The sequence below is a fragment of the Schistocerca cancellata genome, chromosome 3 (assembly GCF_023864275.1).
Source record: "Schistocerca cancellata isolate TAMUIC-IGC-003103 chromosome 3, iqSchCanc2.1, whole genome shotgun sequence".
In the NCBI taxonomy this organism is placed as follows: domain Eukaryota; kingdom Metazoa; phylum Arthropoda; class Insecta; order Orthoptera; family Acrididae; genus Schistocerca; species Schistocerca cancellata.
Genome location: NC_064628.1, coordinates 851,628,266 through 851,654,007, shown reverse-complemented (window position 1 = coordinate 851,654,007; position 25,742 = coordinate 851,628,266). Strand labels below are relative to the sequence as shown.

At 39.0% G+C, this 25,742-nt stretch overlaps 1 protein-coding gene across 1 annotated transcript in view; it reads right to left on the bottom strand.

Annotated features, from left to right (window-relative positions):
• Positions 1–259: 259 nt before the first annotated feature.
• LOC126175908 (E3 UFM1-protein ligase 1 homolog) overlaps positions 260–25,742 on the bottom strand; it is a 61,070-nt gene continuing 35,587 nt past the window's right edge. Inside the window, exons 10-13 of the mRNA XM_049922975.1 lie at positions 17,932–18,229; positions 926–1,098; positions 637–848; positions 260–558 (exon numbers count right to left, since the gene is read on the bottom strand). Of these exons, the coding sequence (XP_049778932.1) occupies positions 404–558; positions 637–848; positions 926–1,098; positions 17,932–18,229 (838 nt within the window). The 3' untranslated portion in view covers positions 260–403. The remainder of the gene's footprint in view (positions 559–636; positions 849–925; positions 1,099–17,931; positions 18,230–25,742) is intronic.

Below are 25,742 nucleotides of genomic sequence, written 5' to 3'. Positions count from 1 at the left end.
TTCATCACCATAGCTTTATTTCCTGTTTCTTAAGTGTTTACAATATAATTCTGAATGTGTACACTATGGCTTTGTGTATGTGTATGTGTTTGTGTTTCAAGAACACTAAGCTTTATCACAAGCTTTTTCCCAACAGTTTGTTGGGAAAGAATGAATGTCCTCCTTAGTTGGACAAAAACTGATTTGCCTCATACAGAGACTATTTCTGAGACACAACAGCTTATATTGTAAGGCCTTTTTTTAATTTTAATAAAGAAAACACAGTTATACATTTTTATTGTACACCATTTCTTGTTTTACAGCCATATATTTCTTTCGACTTTCCAACAGATTAAATTAACTGAAAAGGCACATGGTAATCACATATCCAGAGTTTTGCTTGAACTTATCCTGAAACTGTAAGTTACTCTGAAATTTTCTGTTGTCTTTCAGAGGCTGTCAACTTCTTGAATGTGTTTGCTATCTCCTTTATAGCTGGCATTTTATCCACCAAAGTTGCCATACATTCTGAAGAATTGTCAGGATTCTGCTCAGCCTGTAAATTCTTCCACACTAGGCCTGAAAGCAAAGGAGAAATAAATTGGTAACAGCTAACACTGAGCAAAGAACAGGCTAGACATTTGCTGGATAAAGTACCATAATATTCCTGAAGTGTGTTGAATGTGTCTGCTGGCAAGTTTGGTTGTAAAAATGACAGAATGTTGTTAACAAATCTGCCAGATGCATGTACCGTGCTCTGGGTCACAGCTTGAAATATCAGTAGCACAGTAATAAGAAGTACTTTAGCTGGCTCTTGTGACGTAGACAGCTCATCCAAAAGACTCTGTCGGCGATTCAGCAGATGGATTCTGAAAAAGTGAAGCATTAGATATGATTGGACAAATTAAGTTAAATGTTAAATGCATACAGAAAGAAATAAATGTACCTTTCTTTCTTTTTATCTGGCTTACGTACTATCATGTCACATATTCCTTGACCCATTACAACTTCTACTGCAGACATGAAGTCTTCCACTGAACTTCCACTCAGTGACTTGTGAAGCTTCAAAAGTGGTTCCTTCATATCATTTGACACTTCATTTATGATCTTCATTCTTGCCTGAAAAGAAATGTGAATGGGGTTAGTATTATAGAACAATCTGATATTACCTAGATTGCTTCACTAAAATAATAAATGAAATTTATGACAACTCAACTACGATTCAATGAGGCTTAACCTAAGGATGGCGGGAGCCAACCAGGAGTAAGTGAAACTAAAGTAGTAAGATACTAAGAGAGAAGGAAATCAGCAACTTCCAAGTCGATAGTACTGAACTAAAGGAGTAAATTACTGCATGGGTAAATTACTCCAGAGGAAATTTTTCATTTACTTCAAAAGTAAATTTATTTAATCCATTACTGGTAGAGAGCACCACTGAGGAGTACACTACTATGCTAGTAACTTAAGGAGGAAATAAAGCCAAAACTTACTCTTAGGCACTAGTAGTAGTAAAGTGAGAGAGTAAGGTGCAATCTTCAAGTTCTGTGTTTTAAGTGCCAAACTCTACGGATTACCTGGACTATGAAGAATATATGGAGATGGAGGAAGAGGTGAACATCCCAAGAATGAGGATTGTAATGGAGAGAAGAGACCCATTTGTGATGTTAACAGTGATTTCAAAGAGCTGATTGGATTTTGTAAGGAATCTTTTGGGTTGCTGCTTGGTATACTGGAGCCATTACCGTAGCATAAATCTGACAGAAACCATGCTTTATCTCCTAGGCTGCAATTTCTTTGTGGAATGCAAATCCTTTGCACAGGTACTTATCAAATTGTAACATAGGAACTCATTAATATCCATCGTAATACTGCTGGAAGAGCTTTTTACGGTATGATAAACAGTTTAATTACCTTGAAGCCATTGTGTGTGTCCATGCCACAGATCCAAGAAAATACGAGGGTAAGGCAATTGTTGTTGTTGTCTTCAGTCCTGGTTTGATGCAGCTCTCCACGCTACTCTATCCTGTGCAAGCTCCTTCATCTCCCAGTACCTACTGCAACCTACATCCTTCTGAATGTGCTTAGTGTATTCATCTCTTGGTCTCCCTCTACGATTTTTACCCTCCACACTGCCCTCCAATGCTAAATTTGTGATCCCTTGATGCCTCAGGACATGTCATACCAACCGATCCCTTCTTCTAGTCAAGTTTTTCCACAAACTTCTCTACTTCCCCAATCCTATTCACTACCTCCTCATTAGTTACGTGACCTACCCACCTGATCTTCAACATTCTTCTGTAGCACCACATTTCGAAAGCTTCTATTCTCTTCTTGTCCAAACTATTTATTGTCCATGTTTCACTCCCATACATGGCTACAGTCCATACAAACACTTACAGAAACGACTTCCTGACACTTAAATCTATACTCGATGTTAACAAATTTCTCTTCTCCAGAAACGCTTTCCTTGCCATTGCCAGTCTACATTTTATATCCTCTTTACTTCGACCATCATCAGTTATTTTGCTCCCCAAATAGCAAAACTCCTTTACAACTTTAAGTGTCTCATTTCCTAATCTAATTCCCCCAGCATCACCCGACTTAATTCGACTACATTCCATTACCCTCGTTTTGCTTTTGTTGGTGTTATATCCTCCTTTCAAGACGCTATCCATTCCGTTCAACTGCTCTTCCAAGTTCTTTGCTGTCTGACAGAATTACAATGTCATCGGCAAACCTCAAAGTTTTTATTTCTTCTCCCTGGATTTTATCCGCAATTTAGTTATATTTTGGTTTATTTTGGTAGTACTGTCCTTTTACGTTGATGACGCTTGCTTTGTTTATTTGTTGTTATATCTTTGCAATTTTCAAGGCGCTAGATTAGTTTCGTTATCGCTGCCATGCTGTTAATCATGGCTCCTCCACTGTCTATTTGCACCAAAGAGGAGCAACATTCAGAGATCTTTTTTTGTGTTCGGAAGGCATATCAGGGGCCGAAATTCATCGAAGACTTTCGGTACAGTATGGAAACAGTGTTTTCCTACAACGGAGTGTCTACACATAGATTGAAAAATTCCGAAATGGTCACACAAGTGTTACACACGATGAAGGAGCCAGACGACCATTTACCGCCACAAATGAAGAAACCATTGAGCGTTCATGTTAGATGATTAACTATTGACAAAGTGGCACATCCTCTGCAAATTAGTAAAGGTTCTGCCTACAAAATCATCCACAACAGAATTGGGTTTCATAAAGTTTGTGCCAGAAGGTTCCCAAAACAACTTGCACAGTTGCATGAACAAACGCACTTGGACATCTGCAAAAAACATTTGGATCGCTATGGTAATGAAGGGGACAACTTCTTAGACAGGATGATTACTGGTGATACATCACTATGAGCTGGAGAGTAAACTGCAGAGTATGAAATGGAAACATCCAAATTCAGCGTGCAAGAAAAAGTTCAAGACCCAACCGTTTGCAGGAAAACCGATGCTGATGGTTTTTTGGGATGCACACGGTCCAGTACTGGAACATTATAGGGAAAGGGGCACAACAATAAACAGTGTACGTTACAGTGAGATGCTTACTGCCAGGCTAAAGCCTGCATTTCGAAGCAAATGCCAAGGACTGCTGTCAAAAGGTGTTGTGTTGTTGCATGACAATGCCTGTCTGCATACTGCTGCCCACACTGCTGAAACGCTTTAGAAACTCAAATTTGTAGTCTTGCCCCTTCTGACTATCACTTGTTTGGTCCACTCAGACAGGCATTAAGGGGGCATTGATTTGCCTCTGACGAAGCAGTGAAAGAAGCTGTGCATTCCTGGCTCACAGCCCAGCCAAGAACCTTCTTTTATGAGGACATCATGAAGCTTGTACAATGATGGACCAAGTGCATTGAAACGCAAGGAGACTATGTCGAAAAATGATGTTCTTGTAAGTTTCCTATTTGATTACAATAAAATTTCATAACTACTTTGTGGATAATAATCGACTTACCCTCGTATATCAAAGAACAAAAGGGAATTCTATTAAACCGGTGGATTCCCAAATATCATAGAGGCTATTGATTGTGTACTCATACCCACACTCTGTCCTGAAGCACAAGCAGAACAATACAGAAATCTGAAGAATTTCTTTTCTATCAATATACAAATCATCTGTGATGCCAATATGAAAATTTTGAAAGTGGTAAGCTGTTGGTTGGGTTCCACGTATGATGCACACATTTGGGACAATAGTAGAGTTGCTGCAGGATTTGATAATTGACAATATGATGGGTTGCTTGTTGGAATAGTGGTTATGCTCTCTCCAAACATCTTATGATGCCTGTGGTCCGAGTTCACACAGGAGCTGAATGGCACTACAATAGAGCCCATATTGCTACCAGATGTGTAACAGGTGAGTGTTCAGTGTTTGGAAGAAACTTTACCAAATTGTCACTAAAACAGTGTGATTTAGACCAAACAAGTGTGGGAATGTTATTGTGGCTGCTGCAGTTGTACACAACTTTGGAATAGAAGTTAGAGATGTGTTTCACCCCGATGCTCTGGAGGTGAATGACATCGAACAACATGTATTACAGCCAAAAAAGGAGATGCTGCAAGTCAAACTGTCAGATTGTCTATAATGCTTAATTACTTTAATTAAAATTGTACCTTGTTTGCTAGTAAAATTAGAAGTTAGTGTAAAGACTTCTCCTTCTTAAGTGAATAAATATGCCACCGGATTGTCACTACTGCATGAAAAGTGACTCATTTTATTTATGTGTAATTTTATAATTATGTTCTTTTTTTCATTCTTTCTTTCTTGTTTTTTTGCTAGGGGATTAACATTTTCATTTTATTTCTTAATTGAATATACAAAGTCATAACGTTTTAATTATTTCTAAAAAAAAAAGGCTTATTTTATAATACTGCAAATTCAGATAAATATTAGAATGTGGTGTTAACAAAAATTAATACCAATGCTGAAATGATAAACATAAATATTATGCCATACAAGAACATATTAACCATTTGAAAAAATATCAAGGAAATAAAAGATGTTTTAAACATATGAATATTTTCTTATTCATTCACAAAAACCCAAATTTCTTGAGCACATCGGTTGGAGAACTGGAACCTGAAGTTTGCTCCATTGCGTTCTTGAACTTATTCATAATTTCCATTTTAAGATTATGCTCTTCTTCTATGATTTCTCTTTGTCTTTTTATTAATAACATTTTTGCATTGTATTCCTCTCATATTAAATGCATTTTTAAGGAATGAAGTTCGTCTGCTCTTTTCAACAACTCTCGGTTTTTTGCTACAACTGCATGTTCTCTCCCTCTTTTGCTGGGCACATAGTCTGATAAGCTCCCACCACAGAATGTAGGCCGAGGTTCATGACTATGGGATAAATTTCCATCTTCAACTGTTTCATTGCTACCTTCAGAGCAGTTATCATCAAAGTTGCTTGAAAGTATCACATTATTTTCAGATGTGTCATTGTCGTTAACTCTAGCTATCCCCTTGAAAACTTGTGTGATCATATCAACAATCATTTGGCTTATATTGTTGACCTTTGTTTCGCCTACTCCACTGCCAGTTTGAAATTGTTCTCAATAACATTTAGCTTTCATTTTCTTTGCTTTCACTTTCATGTCCTTCTAAATTAATTTAAGTTGCTCTTGTGATCTTTGTGTAAGAGCTTCTGTGTTGTATTCAACATTTATTTTTTCCCAAGCATCCTTTGCTTTTTAGCATGTTGGCATCATGCTTTTTACATTCAATAATAGTTATGAACTTTCTCATTATTTCAGAAACTGCTCTTTTTAATTTTCTGGTACGTTTTCTTTAACATTTCTTGGTTACATCCATGTTGCTGCTAGCTCGTATCTCAAGCTGGTGCTTAAATTAATAAGTGTCACCAACCATCAATGGACATTGGTAGCTGTACATGGTAAGGTTAACAATAGATTCATCCATCAATAGCACGTTTCTTTTTCATAATACACAGATCATATCATTAATTAGTACAATAGCATTTAGATTTTCCAATTTTAACAATTCAATTTAATAATCCTTTCTAGCTTCTAAAATCATAGCAAAGAACATAAATTCCACAAAAGGCGATGCAATAATGCCTGCCGACAATCAATATTTTCTGAGAAGTAGCACCATGCATGTGCCAGCTGCGGGCAGAGATGACTTAATTCTTTAGTAAAAAGGTGTTACTACTTTAGTTACAACTAAAGAAGTAAATAGAAATTAAGCTCTCCAACAATTACTAAAGAGTGTATTATTAAAGAAGTAATTTACTAAAACACCCCAGATTAAAGAAGCAATAGTTACTACAAGAGTAATTTATACTAGTTTGGTGCTAACCAACCTAAATGTTTAGTATTTTATTGTTGTCATCATCTAGCTATTCAGGGGTCTCCTCATTAAAATAACCACTTGCGAGTAGGATTTTTAACTCTAGATGTCTTCTTGTTTAATCGGATACACCAATCAGTCCACTGTTCATACTCTTTTGTTTCATATAAGAACTTCAAAATCTATGTTTAACTCTGAAAAACATCTGAAGAGTGAAAGAAAATAAAACATTTCTAGTTGAAAGTTTTCACCAATATGTTTAGGAATGAAGAGATACACACATAAAATACTGGATTCACCTTTGGATTGCACTGTGTCCAACAATGATCTAATTCACAGCAAGTCCTTGTAACAAACTCATTATTAACAGATTTCCCAGTTCTTGTGAGAACTGAATTGTTCTTTCATTTTAAATGACTCTTAAAATATATTGATAAAGATGAAAGTGCTAGCAGGTCGATAGACACACAAACAAACACAAACACACACACAAAATTCAAGCTTTCGCAACCAACGGTTGTTTCATCAGGAAAGAGGGAAGGAGAGGGAAAGACGAAAGGATGTGGGTTTTAAGGGAGAGGGTAAGGAGTCATTCCAATCCCGGGAGCGGAAAGACTTATCTTAGGGGGAAAAAAGGACAGGAATACACTCACACACACACACACACACATATCCATCCGCACATACACAGACACAAGCAGACATTTTATGTGTATGTTTGTGTTTGTTTGTGTGTCTATCGACCTGCCAGCACTTTCGTTTGGTAAGTCACGTCATCTTTGTTTTTAGATATATCTTTCCCACGTGGAATGTTTCCCTCTGTTATATTAAAATATACTGAGTTACATTTGAGGCATCATGAATTTTTTGGATGTTAAAGATTCTTTCAACACACACAATCACCACATATTAAGTTTCATCATGCAGCAAATAAGCAGTAATAAAAGGTTCTCCTTTTTTAATTTTTTATTTATTTAATTTTTGAGAGAATGTCTCAAAATTGCTATTGGTGTACCATCTGACATCGAAAAACCATTGAATTTGGACAGATATATTAAGTGAAAAACAATACTAACACATCTTGCACCATGGTGACTGCCAATAAGAAGAAATTAGTATTCCTTTAATTTAATCAAATTCATACGGTTTTTCTGTCAACTATCAGTTATCCAAGGACTATACTAACTAAGACTAAATTCTCCCTCCTGGCTATCATATATTTGAAGTTTATATCACTCCTTCATAAGAAAGAATCATGTGGTATGTAATACAAAAATAAGATACAATGGAAAATCTAGGATGAAATAATGACAATATTATGAAAGAGACGGACGCCTACTCACTACAAGGAGGAGAAGCCGAGTCGCAGACAGATACAACAAAAAGACTGCTGTACATTTGAGCTTTCGGCCAAAAGGCCTTCTTCTACAGCAGGAAATACACACAAATTCACACAAGCACATCTCATACACAAACAACCACTGTCTTGGCTGTTGAGGGCAAACTGCATACAGTAACTGCACCTCATAGGAGAACTAATCTGTTGGTGGTGGGCGTAAGGAGAAGGTTTGGGCAGGGAGGGGGAGGGATAACAGGGTAGGGGAACATGCAGAGCAGCTTGTGGAAGTGTCCAGTGGGGTGGTAGGAACAGGGTAGGGCTGGTACACTTCCTTCATCATAAGAATAAACCTGATGTAAACAAACAAAAACGTGATGACTGGTCAGCAGCCACAGCTCTTGTACACTGGTGTTGTTCTGCTCTTAGAAGTAGGTCCAATTTATGTATTAGATATCTTGTTACTATGTCACTGTAAATGAAACTTTAAGAAATTCTGATGTACTAACAGACATCAATGTTTTTGTTAATCATACCAGAGCTATGTAATTTTTATTTCACCAAACTGTGTACAGTCACAGTCTTTGTAAGCGTTTCTTGTGCTCTGATTGTCTCGCTGTTCATACGTACCACGAAAATGAATGACACTGCTTCCTGCTTCATAGTGAAACAGTACACCATTAATGGCTAGAAACAAGTTGTTTTTAATGTTTTTCACAAGATTACAGAGAAAAATCGGCTTTGACATTTTTCTTGGCTGGTGGGCAGCAGCTCGAATTCTGTTGTAACCTACAATTTTTTTGTTCAGTTAGTATATGTAAATCATTTAAATATGAAATTCATCAAATATATGAAGGCTGTTCAAAAAGTAAGATGACTTTTCAAATTGTGTGGGCAACATACATTCAATTATTGATTTTTTTTTATTATTTTGGTACACTTGTCCTGAACATATGTTCACAGTTTCAAGTGTACAGCATACTTCATTTGCTTTTGACAGACAGAAAGGTTCGAAGTGTTTCACAGCACTCTGTGATTTACGATTATTATAAAAAATAGAGCCAGGAATTTGCGTCAAATTCTGTGCGAGAAATGGAATCAAATGTTCTAAGACACTTTAAATGTTGATAGTGGCATATGATGCATCTTTTATAAGAAAAATAATGTTTACAATGGTACAAGATTTTCCAAGATGGCCGAGAAGATGCCCAATGACGAACCTTGCTTTGGACGCCCCAGCATATCAACAACAGATGACAACGTCGAAGCTGTGAAGAAAATTGTTTAATTGTTTCGGAAAATCATCGAATTACTGTAAGAGAAGTTGCTGAGGATGTTAGCATATCAGTCAGCTCGTGTCATGCAATTTTTTCAGATGTTCTGGGCACAAGCTGTGTGTCAGCAAAGTTTTTTCCGAAACTTCTCAATTTTGATCAGAAGAAATGTCGCATGTGCATCGCTCAGGAGCTCTTGAATGACATCGATGATTTTCTCAAAAGGGTCATTACTGGTGATGAATCATGTATTTACGATTACGATGTCGAAACCAGATACGAATCGCCCCAATGGAAGCATCCCGGACAGCCAAGACTGAAAAAAGCATACCAAGTTCAATCAAATGTCAAAGTGTTGCTCATTGTTGTTTTTTTTTCCCCCAAATACTGTGGCATAGTGCATCATGAATTTTTGCCTCAAGAGTCGTACGGTCAATAAGAAGTATTACATTGATATTATGCACCATTTGGGAGAAGCAATACGCAAAAAACTCCCATAATTGTGGAAAAAAAATTCATGGCTTTTGCATCACAACAATGCACCTGCTGATTCATGGTTGCTTTTGAGAGATTTTTCGGACAAAAAACAACACAAAATCATGCCTCAGCCACCATATTCAATGGATTTGGCCCCCTGCGACTTTTTTCTGTTCCCAAAACTAAAGAGATCTATGAAAGGATAAAGATTTTCAACAACTGAGGATATAAAAACTGCATCGATGGAAGTACTCCAGGCTACACCTAAAAGTGCTTATGAGAAGTACTTCAAGGACTGGAAGAAGCATAGGAGACAACATGAATATTGATGAATAAATACATATTTTTTCATAAAAATATAAAGTCACTTTACTTTTAAACACACCTTGTTATGTAATTAATTGAGACTTAATCACCATTTTTTCAAGAAAAATGATCATCATCTAGTTTCTAATAACATATCACATGCAAAATTCTGGTTTTCAATGCAAATACATATTCTTAATTATTGACATTTTATAAAAGATTGTTAAAGACTGCTGAAGTTAATGAAACACTACACAGTTAAATTTTTTGGAGATAAATGAAAAATCAAACAGGCTTTGTTTGAATATGTCCATTGTTTTGTAGGACAGATGTGGTCTCACACGAGCCAGAGTAGTAAGTGTCACAGAAATATGGAAAACAGTAATTTTCAAGGTGTTGAGCACACTGTACAAATGCTGCATTTTTACAGTTGTCACCTTAACACTGAAATCTGAACCCAATAGAACTGATATGGAGCCAAGCTAAGGGATTTGTCACAAGAAATAACAAGATATTTAAGCTGCCAAAGATACTGAACTAATGCAAGAAGTTTTGTGACATGTCACTACTGAATGATAGTGAAATGCAGAATAGTATGCCATAAAAGAGAAGGAAGGAATGTGGACTTTCTGGTGGCTTGGGATTCTGCTGCTGATTGCCTCATTATCAATGTAGCAGTACCGAAGTGTACCATATTCCTCAGAGTCTGATATGGAAGGCATTCAGAAATTATCAGATGACTGATTGTATCACCTTCAGTGGCTTCAATATTTAACTCCATGGTGAAATCCCAGCAGTGCACTTTTACGCTGGACATAGCTCATGTACAAAAATTACCCTTTTAAAAGACAGGGATTTTCATCATTCTTATTTTTAATTATACTGCTGTGTTGGCTAAGATCGAGAGCATGTTATGTTTTCCATCAGATCACCGATGAAGCATATCACCTGCGTTTTACCATTATTTCCTCAATTTCAAAACTTAAATGACATTCAATGCTATATTGTTCTCTGCTCAACTCTTTTTATGTCTTTACTACAACTGTTCACATCACTGCAGGTTAGTTGTATCAGGTGGCTGGCCAGTGCCATCCAAGTTAAATGCGCCGGTAAAGCTGTTGTCCCGTATTATCGCTGAGTCGATGTACACATAACACACAGCATAAAATGTATCCTCATTGTCATAATTGACTGCACTGGAGACAGCTTGGGTTCCGCTCCACGCGAAACGAAATCCAATGAGGTTTCAGCATTTAATGTTTACATGAGGTTTAGTTTTATGGTGAACCAAGTATGGATGCAGTCTGGAGGGGAACTGCTCAGAACCACAGCCTAGTGACGAGCAGTCCTCCTCCAAGTATAAAAAGGGTCTCACTGAGGCCTTTACAGACAAAATTACCCCCACAACCTTGTTCAGAAACAGATCTCCCTTGCCTTGTCCCTCCAGACATATACCGCCTCCAACATTCCCACCATCAGGCCACAAATGATGACTTCCCTCATGACTTGGTGCCATGCAGAACTGAGACAACTGAACTGCATTCCCCACCAGTGTTTCGATTACTTCTTGTTGTGCTCTAAAAGGAGGAATATCCTACCCACTATCCTTCCTAACACTCCCACAGTATTCCAGCACCCATTGAACCTACACAACATCCTTGTCAATCCCTACTCTACCCTTTCTTCCAATCCTTTGCCTCTTGGCTCATGTCTCTGCAATAGATCTACATGCAAGACCTGTCCCATACATCCTCCCACTACCACCTACCCCAGTCTGGTCACAGGCATCACCTATCTATCCCATCAAAGGCAGGGCTACCTATAAAAGCAATCATGTGATCTGCAAACTAAGCTGACAACCACTGTGCTGCTTTCTACGTAAGCATGACAACCAACAAGCTGTCTGTCCACATGAATGGCTGCCAACAAACTGAAACCCAGAGACAGCTGGAGCACCCAGTTGCTGAACATACTGCTCAACACAACATTCGTAGCTTCAACTACTAATTCACAGCCTGCACCATCCGGATCCTTCCTATCAACACCAGCTTTTCTGAATTGTACAGGTGCGAACTCTCCCTGCAATATACAGTGAAACACCTATTTTATGTTTTTGTGTGGTCCAGGCTTCAAAAACTCAAAACTGAGGAAAATGTTAAAACGCCCCCCAAAATATGAGCAAAAACACATGTAATTGGCATATGTGATTAAAAATCACAATCCTCTCCAACACTTTGTATAAAATTTGTCTAAGTGAGGAAATTAAATCTACAAAACAATGTTTATACAATAATTTGTAGCAATCAATTTAATCAGTTCCTAAAAAAAATCAAAGATGTGTAACAGCAAGTAAAAACTCAAACTCATCAAAAAATTGAAACTGATATCTGGGTACAAGGTAATCTAGCTATTTTAAGACATTCTATGACCGCAAATTATATGTTCAAACATGCATTTTTGAGAGATCATCCTTTGTGCTCATCCAGAAAAAAGTAAAAATTGATGAACATGGTGAATTACACCACAAACATCACAGCAGCTTAGCAGTTAAGCCCTAAGCATAAATTTGGACATCTGCTTAATGACATTTTGTCACTATTGTTGTTATTGTTTAATGTTTTTCTTATGAGCTGCACTTCATATGCTCACCACCATTAAAGTGTTATTTTAGGCTTGTTGAGAGAATCAAAGATGTGAAAAAATGAGTTTACTTTCTTAATTGATGTTACAAAGCTTATTACAGTCGGCTCGGTGAATTTCTGCATACTGTGTAAAATGTTAATTTGAAAGAAAGCTCAGGTGCTACAATTTCATTTCATGCCCTGTGTCACTGATGCCAAACTTTATGAGCTATAGCGTGTGGTGCAAAGTATACGCATGATTAGTGTATGTAATTGTTGCAATTGTATCGTGTTGTTGCAACTGTATCATGTCAGATTTGAACACTAAAGTCTTTAAAATGTGCTATTGCAAAACCCTATTGTTCTATTTCCACGTGACATCTCTGCCATAGCACATAATTTGCACAAAAAGTGTATTTTCAGCACTTCTTAAAATGCTTTCGCCCCAACCTGCACTCCCAACACTGAAGGGCCACACCCCCTCTACACACATCCGGTAGGTGAGCTCATTTTGCATGTATTGGTGGCTGCACTGGCTACTACGTTGCTTAACAAGTCACCAACCAATAAGAGTTCACTAGCCTGAAATCGTCGATGTTTCCTCGATTATGATTGAGCATATTCTTCAAGACTCAAACTTCAAATTTAAAAGATTGATGACATATTGCTGCGGAACACCGTATGCGGGAAATATGTGAAAAACGATGAGACTGAATTACAAGTGGCACAAAAGGTGGTGGCTGGGACTCTTCATCAAATAGTGGCTCGGTCTGGAACGCTTCACGTTGACTGTCTTGTTTTTCCTTTACCGCAGCATCCTTGCAGTAGTTGTATCATAACTGCATGGTGAAGGTAAATGTTGCAAGTTGTGCTGGCAACACCGATCGTGGATTATATCAGCGTTTCCTGTCTCACGTCTCCCCTCTCCACAATGGCCAAAAATATTCCCCTAATTCTGCCACCACCTGTGGTGCAAACTATATGTCTTTTTAGCCACTTGTAACTTGTTTAGTGACATCCAATGTCAATGGGAAGAAAATGAGATGAAGTCAAGCGAGACATTGAGTATGAACTTATAATCAAGGTAAACCTTAGTTGGACAAAATGTAAAATCAGAGATTTTTACATTGATCTTGTGGGTTTTTCACAGGGGCTATGTATTTATCCGAGAAAGCAAAATCGAAGTTCCACTGTATCCTGCATTCTCTTAACCACCCCCTTGCCTCAGCCTCTGCTACTCTCTGTCCTTCACTCACCTGTCATCTTCCCTGCACCAACTCCATCACTACACAGCCACATCTCTCTTTTTCCCCAAGCCGCTGTCCCCAAATCATCTCAGCTGCACATAGCATCCCTACCCTAACCCTACCATGTCTCTGCATGCTCCCATAAGCATCTCTGCACCCTCCTCTACCCCTTTACTACTATCTCTCCTCCTCCCCGCCGCAGCTGCCTCCTTATACCCACCAACAGACTGGTCCTCCCATCAGGTGCAGTTTTTGTGTACGCAGTTTGGCCTCAGACGCCGGAGATGGAAGTTGTGTCTGTGTTTTCTACTTTAGAAGAAGGCTTTTTGACTGAAGCTCAAAGGTATAGCTGTCTTTTTGCTGTGCCTGTCTGAGTCACCGTCTCCTCTAAACAGTCAGAAGCAATTTATCAATTTCACAAAAATAAAATATATTTGAATATGCACTTGTAAACAATGCCAGTATGAAACAAAGTCCATCTGCAATCCAAATTTGCATATGACCCACATGATAAGATTGCTTAATGCTAAGGAAAATTCTGCAGAATGTAAATAATTTAGGTGTAAAAGAGACCACTCATCGAATAGCAAGAGTTGCCGACAGCCACACCCACAAGAGAATGAAAACTTGCTAGGAATTCTTTGATGAGCTAAAGTACATGCATATGAGCACATGCCCCCCCCCCCACACACACACACACACACACACACACACACACAAATACATACACCCCTCTGTGACGTTACATTGTACTGGTTGGAAAACAATTCTGGGATTGACATTTGGGGTGGAGGACGTGTCAGGTGGGGTGGGTAGTGGAAGAAAGATATGGGATGCAGGAAGAGGCATTGGGGATGGGTAGCTAAGGGTTTGGAGGAAAGCAGCAGGTTTAATCATTAGGAATGTGGGTGGGAGGCATGACATGTGCATGGGCTAAGCATGTGATACACAGGAACTGGAGATGATAAGAGGCAGTGCACGATGAAGACAATGTGGAGATGTGGATTGGAAGGCATGGCAGGATGGAGGGAGATGAAACTGTTCAGTAGAGGGTGTGGAGACAGAGTGTTACTGGAAGTAAGGACATCCTACTCAATATCTTTCCCACCATTCCTAAAGTGGCATTCCATCTCCGCCCAACCTGCACAACATCCTGGTCCATCCCTTTGCCACTCCCACTCCCAACCTCTTGCCACAAATCTCATATGCCTGTAGAAGACTTGCCTGATTCATCTATTCATCTACCCAGCACTTCCTACTCAAGTCCTGTCTCAGGTTTATACTCTTCCATCAAAGACAGTGCCACTTGTGAAAGTAGCCATGTTATATACAGTAGTGGAAATCACTATAAAGGGATGGATATTTATAGGAAAACTACTACTGTCAGTTGGCATAGTTGCACACAGTGTATATGCAGTAGTATGAGATCAAATATACTGACAAATGCAGTCAAATGGTATCACATTCGATGTCAGTAGCACAGTATATAACAAAATATCAGTGACTGAAGTGGTAGAGGATGAAACTCGACATAAAGGCAGTTGGCCCCGTGTGGTGTTGCTGTGTGCGTACATGCCTTTCCTGCCAATAGAAAAGAGACACCATTAGTGACAATGCATATTGTGTACATAAACCACGAATGTGACATAGCCGTGCGGAAAACATTTATCATGCGACGAAAAAGGAAAAAATTGAAGTGTACAAGGAAATGGGACACTCCAATTGTCACGTCACCAAGAAGTTGAAGCATTTAAGTGCAGCGATTTATTATTTCACTATATTCAGCACATAATATGGACAAAATGGAAAACATGGACAAAGTAAAAAATTATCCGAGGCAACAATATGATTACTTCAGTACAAAGCAAGGGCCACAAACCATCATTCATCTCAACTTGTTGCTGATTTACAGTTGCCAGGAACTGCCAAATCTGAATGACATATTTTGTCAAATGGTAAAACATGTTGCATTCAAGAAATGACTGCAGAAATGTGCTCTAACACCTGAACATAAACAGGCTAGTTTGGAGCTTGCTGAAAAACACACGTCATGGACTCCAGAATGGAATAAAGTGATCTTCAGTGATGAAAAGAGGCTTAATTTAGGTGGTCTGGATGGATTTCAATATGACTGACATGATCTGAGAACAGAGCGGCAGGTAAGAATGAGCAGAAATTTTAGTGGTGGAAGATTTGTGATTTAGGCAGCATTCTACACGAAAGATAAATTGCAGCACATTGTTTCGGTGTACAGTAGAATGAACTACAATATGTACACTGAGGCAGAATGGATCAGAATGTATGACGACCTACGGGACAAAAGTCTAGTTTCAACATGGAAATGCATCTGTGCAGATCCCTGCATAACCAAGAAGGGTTTGGAGGTAATGATATCAATCTCTTGTCCTTGCCTGCACGCGACCTAGATTTAAACATCATGGAAAATGTTTGGGGAACACTCTCAAGGTATGTTTATCACAATGGAACACAATTTGAGATTGTATGTGAGCTGAAATGAGCAATACGAGAAGAGTGGGCAGCATCTGCACTACAAGATCAACAAACCCTAACAGAATCAATGCCAAAGAGAATTTTTTGAGGTATTTAGGAAGAACAGAGGTTAGGCAAAGTACTAACAATGCATTTACACAACAGGACAGTGAGTGCCTTTATACACGTTTCCACCCAGGAAATGCAATCATCTTATTTTATTACTCATGTTATGAAAGAAACTATGTAGTTCCATCATGATTGTTTATGTCTTACATGCATCTACTACTTTCATTATAAATTTGACATGAGAGTGGTTCAAACACTGTGTATTGCTTTTGTGGGAACCCTACCTTTATATCTGATTTCCTCTACTGTGCCAATTCTGCTGCAATCAATGCACATCTGTTTGTACCAGCACAACAACCACCCAGCTGTTCGCCAGGATGAAAGGCCACCATCAAATCTTGGCCAAGAACAAAGTTGACCTCACAGTGGCATAACAGACTCCTGAGCACAACATGTTTTGAGTTCAAGGGATGCTTTACAGCCCATGCCATTTGGAGCCTTCCCTCCAGCACCAGCTTTTCTGAACTACACAGATGGGTGTTACTCTTACAACACATCCTTCACTCCCAAAACCCTCCTGGCCTCAATCTCTGCTAACTCACTGTCCTCATATCCTCTACCCAACAGTTCCCTGTCCTGTCACTATGTCTAAAGCCACTCCTCCATATCATCTTAACTATGCACCACATCTCGCTGGCTCTGGTACACATTATCACATGCCTAGCTGTCCATTTGTCACTCCCTCCTGTATTCCTAGCCAGCAAACCTGTTGCCTCTCTTTGAGCCACTAGCTACCCATCTGTAACGCTTCTCCCCTATTTTTCTCCCTTCACCCATCTCATGCAACACAATCCCCATCCCACCCCAGTCCACCTACCAAAATGCAATCCTGGCAAGCATGTTTTCATTCTCTTTTGTATGTGCCTATCAACAACTCATTGCTTCTGCTATTAGGTGTGTGGCCTCCTTCACTCATAAATTATTTTCTAAGTACTAGCTGGTCATGATACACTGGCAGCATAATTTAAGGTAACAACTGTGGCAAACTCAGAGCCCTAATCTGTCTCACAAAGTAGTTAAGGAAGGGTGTAAAATAAAGAAAAATCACTAGAAGGTAAACTAGTGTGACACAAGGAAGGAAAAGTTTAAAATAATTTTAACAACAATATTGAACTGAAAGTGAGGCACAAATAAGTGACAATAGATTTCCAAAAGACATGATTTTCATTACATATATCTCAGTATGTGCAGTAGAGTGTCTTATGTTTAATATCTGAATTAAAATGAAAAGAGACAATGATCTTTCACAACATACTGGGTCCAAATTACAGAGATGAAATCTACACTTTAAAAAATCAATACCAAAAATATATTACAAAGTAGAAAAAATTTGACACAAATTGTAAAACCAGAATTTGTTTTTATGATCATACAAAGAACAAATTACTCTAAATGAACAAAATGTGTCTCCACCATCTGTGATTCAAAACCAAAACAACAATGCCATGGCATATAAACATTTGGGTATACAATAAGATGCACAAAACTGAAACACTTTTAGAAGTTCTATAGGCTTTCTACAGAACTTTCTGAGTGTGGCTATAAGAAGATTAGAGAGAGAGAGAGAGAGAGAGAGAGAGAGAGAGAGAGAGAGAGAGAGAGAGAGAGAGCACAAAAATAAGAACAATTGTCGTAATGGTTGTAAGCTATCATGATCATTGAATGGCTGACTAACGAATTATTATTATTATAAAAAGAAGAACAAGAAATTACCTCTGCTGTTAGCTCCTTTGTTAAATCACACTGAAGCATATTTTCCTGTGCAACATATGTAAAAAGATCAGTAACTATGTCAGTGCATAGACTCTTCAAGAGATATTTTGTTAATTGTTGCTGTAAATCTTTGTCATTAAAAGAGCGGAGCCCTTTTTCAAATAATCGTACATCGATCAAGAGATTGTTCAGTTTCTCCTGTAATTCACTATGGGTTTTTCGACGATTCTGTGCAGTAGAAGCCATGCTGCTTTCAAATATTTTCTGGGCTGCTGCTTCAGCCTGGTTGTTTAAGGTACTGTAGAACAAGAGCAATTTAATAATTTGCTGTTTTAAGGAACCAATCTTCAAATTTAAGATATTTCTTTACAGTAACAGACATCAGATGCATCATGAAAATGTAAACTCTTGCTGGAGAACAAATCAAGACAAGGAGAACAAGTCAAGACATTACATAAATGTTCAAATATCAAACATTGTACATAAAATTATGATAAGGCAATAGCCTGCTGGCAGGATGTATTTGACTATTTTGTTACCTACACACTACAGCTTTGCTTACAAAAAGAAACTTATGTGGAGCTGTATAAAATATACATACTGAAATAAACTCAACTTTCTCTAACGTTTTTATTTTCTTCTTCCTTCAGTAATCAATCAACGACTGGAATCAAATGATTCTCCAGTTCTTTCCACTTTGTGCCATGTTATCCATACCAAATTTGAGTAATTAAAATTTTGAAAACGTGTATTGCTTGCTTCAATTCCTGTCATTTTCTGTAATTAACATGCTCTACTACTCTTTCAGTTCCCCAGTTCATTAACCTGGATGTTATCTGCTCTCATTTGCCTTAATTATAAATATCTTGTTGTGATACAATATACTAAGAAGTTTCTGAACTCACCTTTATGAGCTCTTTTCTTTACCTTTTCAACTATAATATCTCACTAACTTCTTGTTCAATTCCAGACAAGTAACTTTTGCCATAAAACTATTTTCTTTAAGAATGTTTAGCTTGTTTCTGTCCTCACCATTGCTTCTATATTCTTACACAATGCCACTTTCCTGCAAAGTAATGTTCTGTTGTCCATTCAATCTACATCCAACCAGCAGTCAAATGAAAACCGAACACCCACCTCAATACAACCACGGAATAGTTCGATTCAAAAGTAATCACCACATACATTAGGATGTTTATCCCACTGGGAGATAAGATAATCAATTCCTGTTTTGGAGAAGGCGGTCAGTCGTTAAGGGATCCACAACTGCACCCACTCTTGTACTCCCTCATCTAACGGCAACTGCTATCCATGCAGCCAAAGATGTGAAAATCACACGGTTAAGGATCTGGGCTGTACGGAAGATGTTGCAATGTTTCCCAACCAAATCACTGAAGTGTAGGCTTCATCCGATTGTCAGTGTGGACCGGGCATTATCACGCAACAAAGTAAGTCCATCCGATAGCATACCTGGGCATTATGACTTCATAGTCTGTTGCACTTCCTGCAAAGTGTCTTCATAGCGCAGCACATTGATTGTGGTTCCACACTCAAGGAACTCAATGAGCACAGGGCCCCTGGAGTCATACAAGAAGGCAGGATGTATACAAGGCCAAGAAAAAAAAAAAAAATCCTGGATTGTTCCTGGTTAAAATATGCTTTTTACTGGATGCAAATACACTTTCTCTATGTTAAATAATGTGTTTCAAAAATATCTTTGATGCGGTAACAATATGTACACTCCATATTTTCTTATTACGAAAGTATAAATACGAGTTCCACCATATTAGTCTCCGAAGCACTGACATCGAGATTGCTATGTCCTTTTGTTAGGCGATCATAATTCACATCAAGTGTTCTCGCCAACCAATGATAGCAGACATTCAGAGCATATGACACGTGATGCAGACAGCCAACAGGAACATCACTGTTAAGTAGCGCAACCACAAAAATAGAAAGAGTTAAAGGTTTAAATTAACATATGAGGGTTAGAACTTAAATAGTGGCAACTATTTATTCACAACCAATACAAAAGAGTTACACTTTTGCACCTGCTACTGTCCTTCAAAGTAGTCCCCAGCATTGTGTAGAACCTGTTGCCAATGACGTGGAAGGCATAGTATACCATTAGCAGAGCCTGTTCTGTTGATGGTGCAAATGGAGCGGTCTAAAGTTAAGGTGATTCTCGTGTACAACTGTGATGGTGTTATCCTAACGCATTATGTTCCTCCCCGGCAGACCGTCAATGCTCAGTATCACTGTTTGTTTTTGGAGAATCACCTGTGCAACCCTCCCATCATTTTGCATGACAATGCGCGGGCGCATACAGCGCAAGCTGTGGCTGCTCTGTTCAGTCGATAGGACAGGGAAGTATTGTACCACCCACCATATTCCCCGGACTTAAGCCCTTGTGACTGATTCTGAAGATGAAGGAACCACTTCGTGGCATTTGCTTCAGAACTGTTCCAGAGATTCGACAGGCAGTAGACTGCTCCAGATAAGGAATGCCGAATAATAAAAGCAGTCCTTGGTATAATATTAGTTTCAAAACTAGACTATACAACTCAAAATACCCTGATATTTTGCTATGTGGTGACTTTAACATTTTTTTTTATTCATACTTTGCAGAAAAACAGCTATATGTATACACCAGAACTAAGAACAGTAAGTTTTCCATGATTTTTTCAAATGGATTAACAATCAACAAGGTTATCTGTGAAGCTAAGAAATTGTGTGATTGGCCATTTATACTCTACTCCAGGAGTAAAAATACAGCCTTGTGGGGAGTTACAGTGATAAAATAGTGTGCTACTAACCTATAATATAGCGAAGAATGGCATTCTGTAAATTTAAGATACAAGCAACATAAATTAAGAAATAACATAAAGCCTAGAGGAGGTACCAGACAAGTGATGAAACATGTCGTGATTGAAAACCATTGTATTTCACAGAAGGCAGATTTGTAAAATTCTGCTAAGGCTGTCGATGTATTTGAAACAAAACAATTTATTCAATACTACTGGCCAAATTTGCCTGCTTAGTCCTCCTCAACTGAACTTTTACACATGCATACAGCATTAAGAGAGCTTACATTATGTCATAAAAAGAACAGGACATCAGAGAATATTCCAAGATCATTGGAATTTTGTAAACCATACTCAAATGCATAATTAGGCTTAAAGTACACATTCGTATGTCCAGATTCACACTGAAGTAGGCCCCTACCTGGTATTAACTTTTCAGTGAGATTTTCTGGATGCCAGTTTTCTTGCAGTAGCAGTACTGTACTATGTCACGATTCATTGTTTATTATGGCATTATGCCATACATACCAGAAGATGAAAAACGTGCACTTGAAGTTCAGTGATCAGTTGAAACTAGCCTATAATGTGTAATGAAACAATTTGCTTCAAATAAATAGATTGCCTTTGTGGAGAAGATTAATGATAGCCAAAATTCTTTAACAAACCAACAAAAATAACATCACTGTTCTGCAAGACAATTAATGCTTGACTGCCAATAACGTGGAGGTACAATAAAATCAGAAAACTGAAACAAACAACATATTTTTGGTCTTCTGTAACTATATGAATGTATTTTAATTCACTTGATAGCTCCCATACACAGAAATCCACTTTGTTTTCATTTGACATGAGAGATGTAAAAGAGAGAAAACAGCAAAATCATTAAATGTAGACATGGGACATGTGGCGACTTATCCTCCACTGTGACTCAAGACCGCTCACTGATCTGCACACACAAACCTGGCGGCCTGGGCGTGCCAGAAAAATTTTTCTGGTTAGGGTTTGGCTGCTTGCTGCTACTGCTTACACAACTGAGCCACACCTCAAGTAACCAGATGCTGGATGAAGAGCTAATCATGCAAGACTTCAGCTCTGCACATGCACATGAGAGCACTGACAACTACTCAACTGACCTAATGTAAACAGTTGTGACATCACACTCATCGGCAGAAGTTTATTGTTACAAAGTATTGCATAGTTTTTGTGCCAAAGCCTTTGATACATTTTGCTGTCGGCAGACACCTGTGTGTGCCCTGTGTCCTTGTTATTGTAAATGGCACATTTTCTTTGCAACTAAATTTTTATTTTGGCATTTTTCTCTCATTTATGTTATATTGCTGCAGTATAATTCTGCAGTATTGAGCTAAATTAAAATTCTTTGTTAGAGTTTGGTTCTTAGCAGTTGAAATTACAAAAATTTTAATGAAAATTGAAACAATGAAAAAATCCTAGAATTCTAAAAAATTCCCGGGTTCTTCCCAGCTTTCTTCCAGATGAAAAAATGTCCAAGTTTTTCCCAGATTTCCCAGTCGGTCCAGGGCATATACACCCTGAGAAGATCATCATGATATCACCAGTACTTGTGGGTACAGTTTTGGATTTCTTTTGCAGGGAGACATGAGATGTTTCCAGAGATGAATTTTCCAGTTGCCCTTCGGCTGTTGGAATGTTGTCTGACAGAATCATTCTCTTGCCTGTTAATGCCTGCCCCCACACTACCAATCAGACGAAGGCTACGCTTCAGCAATTTGGTTGGGAAATACTGCAACATCCTCCATACAGCCCAGATCCTTCACTGTGTGATTTTTCACATTTTGGCAACATGAAGAAACTCGTGCATGGATGTTGGGTTCAATTGGACAAGGAAGTGCAAGAGTGGATGCGGTTGTAGGTCCGTCAGCAGCTAGCCACATTGTACGAAACAGGAACTGATCATCTCCTCTTCCAGCGGGATAAATGTCTTAACACATGTTGTTATTACTTTTGAATGGCACCATTCCATGCTTCCACTGTGGTAGGTGTTTGGTTTTCATTTGACTGCCCTTCATAATATCTTAATCTATCCACATGCCAGCATCACACTCACCCCTCCCCTGACCATTGCTCTATAACCAGGTGAAATACCTACTATCTACTGTTGCAAACCTGTTACAGACATTTTTTATGCAAAAAGCAGCAGGATTATATGCGAAAGAAGCAATATTACACAGCTAAATTGCTATTACTTTGCATCATTCTATGTATTTATACCAACTTTCTGCATATCTACTGCTGTGCATCACTATGTTTTTATGCCTAATTTCTGTGTGTCAGAATGAATGAACACTGCCAAACTATCTCTAATGCTAGCTTGATCATCCTGTTGCCAAACATGCCGTATGTTGGAGCATAAATGGTTTCAACAGTTGCTTCAGTATTAATAAATCTCAGGTGAGTGCCTATGTGCACCTGTCACCTGCACAACAGATCCATCAGGCAGGTCCTGGACCAAATAGAGGCCAGCCTGTCAGCTGACAAGCAGAATCTAGGTCACACTGGCAGCTGCCCAAAGGCATCAGATATGCCACTAGAGCTTCCATCATACATGGACAAGTCTATTGCACACAGACACGTGACTGAAAATAGTGCACATAGTATTGATGTGCACAGCCAGATGATTGAAAATAGTGCAGCACTTGCAAGAGGAGAACATCCTCACACCCAACAGTCGATGGGCCTACCCGATTATGCTTATCAAGAAGCCCAACAGAGTGCTGCCAATCTGTGGGGATTTTGAGGACACCATTAATGATCAGTCAGTAGACGATGCCTACCTGATCCTCAAAGTCGAGCATATCTTCTCACGTTTATCTGAGGGATGACTCTTTGCCAAAACAGATCTTATGGATGCTGAATTCAGGTTACCACTGGAGGAGGACTCCCGATGGCTTTTGGCAATCAACAACTCTTTTGGTCTTTTCAAGTATAATAGACTGCCTTTTAGCATTCCATATGCACCAGCTATTTTTAGAGGTATTTCGAACAGCTCACAAGGGAGATCCAAAGAGTAGCAAAATACCTCAATAATATACTTATTGCAGGAAAGACTGCCCAAGACTTGGTGGACAATCTGCACTCTCTTCAAGATGATGCACCTTCAAGATGATGCACCAAGCTAACAAAGTATAACAAGGATAAGTGTTCTTTTTTTGTCCACCAAGTAGAATAGCTTGGACCCGTTTCCAGTGCTGCAGGAATCCACCCCAAGCCACAATATGTCGAGGCTGTCCAGCACCTGACCGACCTTGTGACATTAGCCAACTGAAGTATGTTCTTCTTCACCTTAATTATTATTACTAAAAGCCAACTGAAGTCTGTTCTTAGTCACATCAATTATTATTATTAAGTTTATATTATTATTGTAAGTTTATACCACAGGCAGCTGCCACTGCTGAACCCTTACAAAGACTGCTCAGCAAGAATGTGATGTGGCACTGGTCACTGGAGTGTGGTAAGGCCTTCCAAGCTTTGAACAGGCACTGTTGCAGCCCACTTGTTTGGCAGAATGTGATCCATTCTGACCACTGATCTTGGCAGTAGATGCATTGGATTACAGGGAAAGGGCAGCCCTTTCTCAAATCATGGACTGTGTAGTGCATCCCATCAACTTTTTCCAAAACCCAGCCCAAAGAAAGCATAGGCTAGTAAAGAATGAGACCCTGACAGTCATTTTTGAAGTTAAAAAGTTTCATGACTATGTCTATGGTCACCCGTCCACTCTTCTCACAGATCACAAACCTCTCCCCCTTCTCTGCTTCAGTGCCTACAAAGACAGTACAACATCTACAGCGATGGGTTCACTTTATCTCCAGTTATCGATATGAGATTCAATATCAGTATACTATTCATCACGCTATGCTGATGTACTTTCTAGGTTACCCCTGGGATGTGATCTGGCCTTTGACACAAGACTTTAACTGGCGTTCCATTTGGATACATCAGCTGAGGAACCGGTGTCCACACTGCTGGTGGATGCTATTCTCATCACTCAACACAAGGCAGAAGATACAGTTCTGCATGGGATACTACACTGAACACAGGTATGGTGGCTGGCCAACCAGAAGCAGCTCCAGCATCCAGAGGTAGAAGCATATCAACATCATGAAGCATATCAACATCATGAACTCTCAGTCCTCAGTGGGGTCGTCCTCTTTCATGGAGACAATAAGTGAACCTCATTCAACAGAAACGAGTCTTCAACCTTCTTCACATAGGACTTTGGGGAGAGTTTCTAACTATATGGTTTGGGTGATAGCACATCTATCGGCGATGCACGGATGGAGACATCACCACTATGGTTACGGCTTGTCATACTTGTCAAACCAAGCAAGCAGCAACACACCGAAGGTTTTTTTTCCTGGGTGGAGATGTTGGACATGCAATCCCGTATCCACTTTGATTTTGAGAGCTCCTTGTTAGTTCATACTCAGTTGATCCCAGTGAACACTGATACAGGTTTCCCATATGCCTCTCGAATAGCAAATACTTCTGATCATGAAACTTTCAACATCCTTTCTTGCAATTTTTTTTTACTGAGGGCCTAACTGAGATGGATAACTGTTCACAATTTTCATATGCAGAGTTCACCACCTTCTGCGGAAAAATTGGTATTGAGGTTATTCATAGAGCTCCATTCCATCCAGCCTCTAATGACCTGGCCGAACATCCCATTTACACAGGATGTCTAAGCTGACTGTTCAGCATCCTGTCAAAGTAGCATTGCCCCTCTTTTTGGCTTTTTACTGATCTGCTCTGCAACATGGTTCATCTCCAACTGAGTGTCTCTAAGGGCACTTACATCATTATCTGGCTTCCGTACTTCTTCCGGCACACCAAAATCCTCCCAGTGAGCAACAAGGGCAGTAACATTTTCCTGTCCACAGCCCAGTGTGGGCTCTGGCTTTTCCTAATGGACTTGGGCAATGGGGCCCCCAGGTGTGTCTCTTGTTTGCTGGGGCTATTGATAAT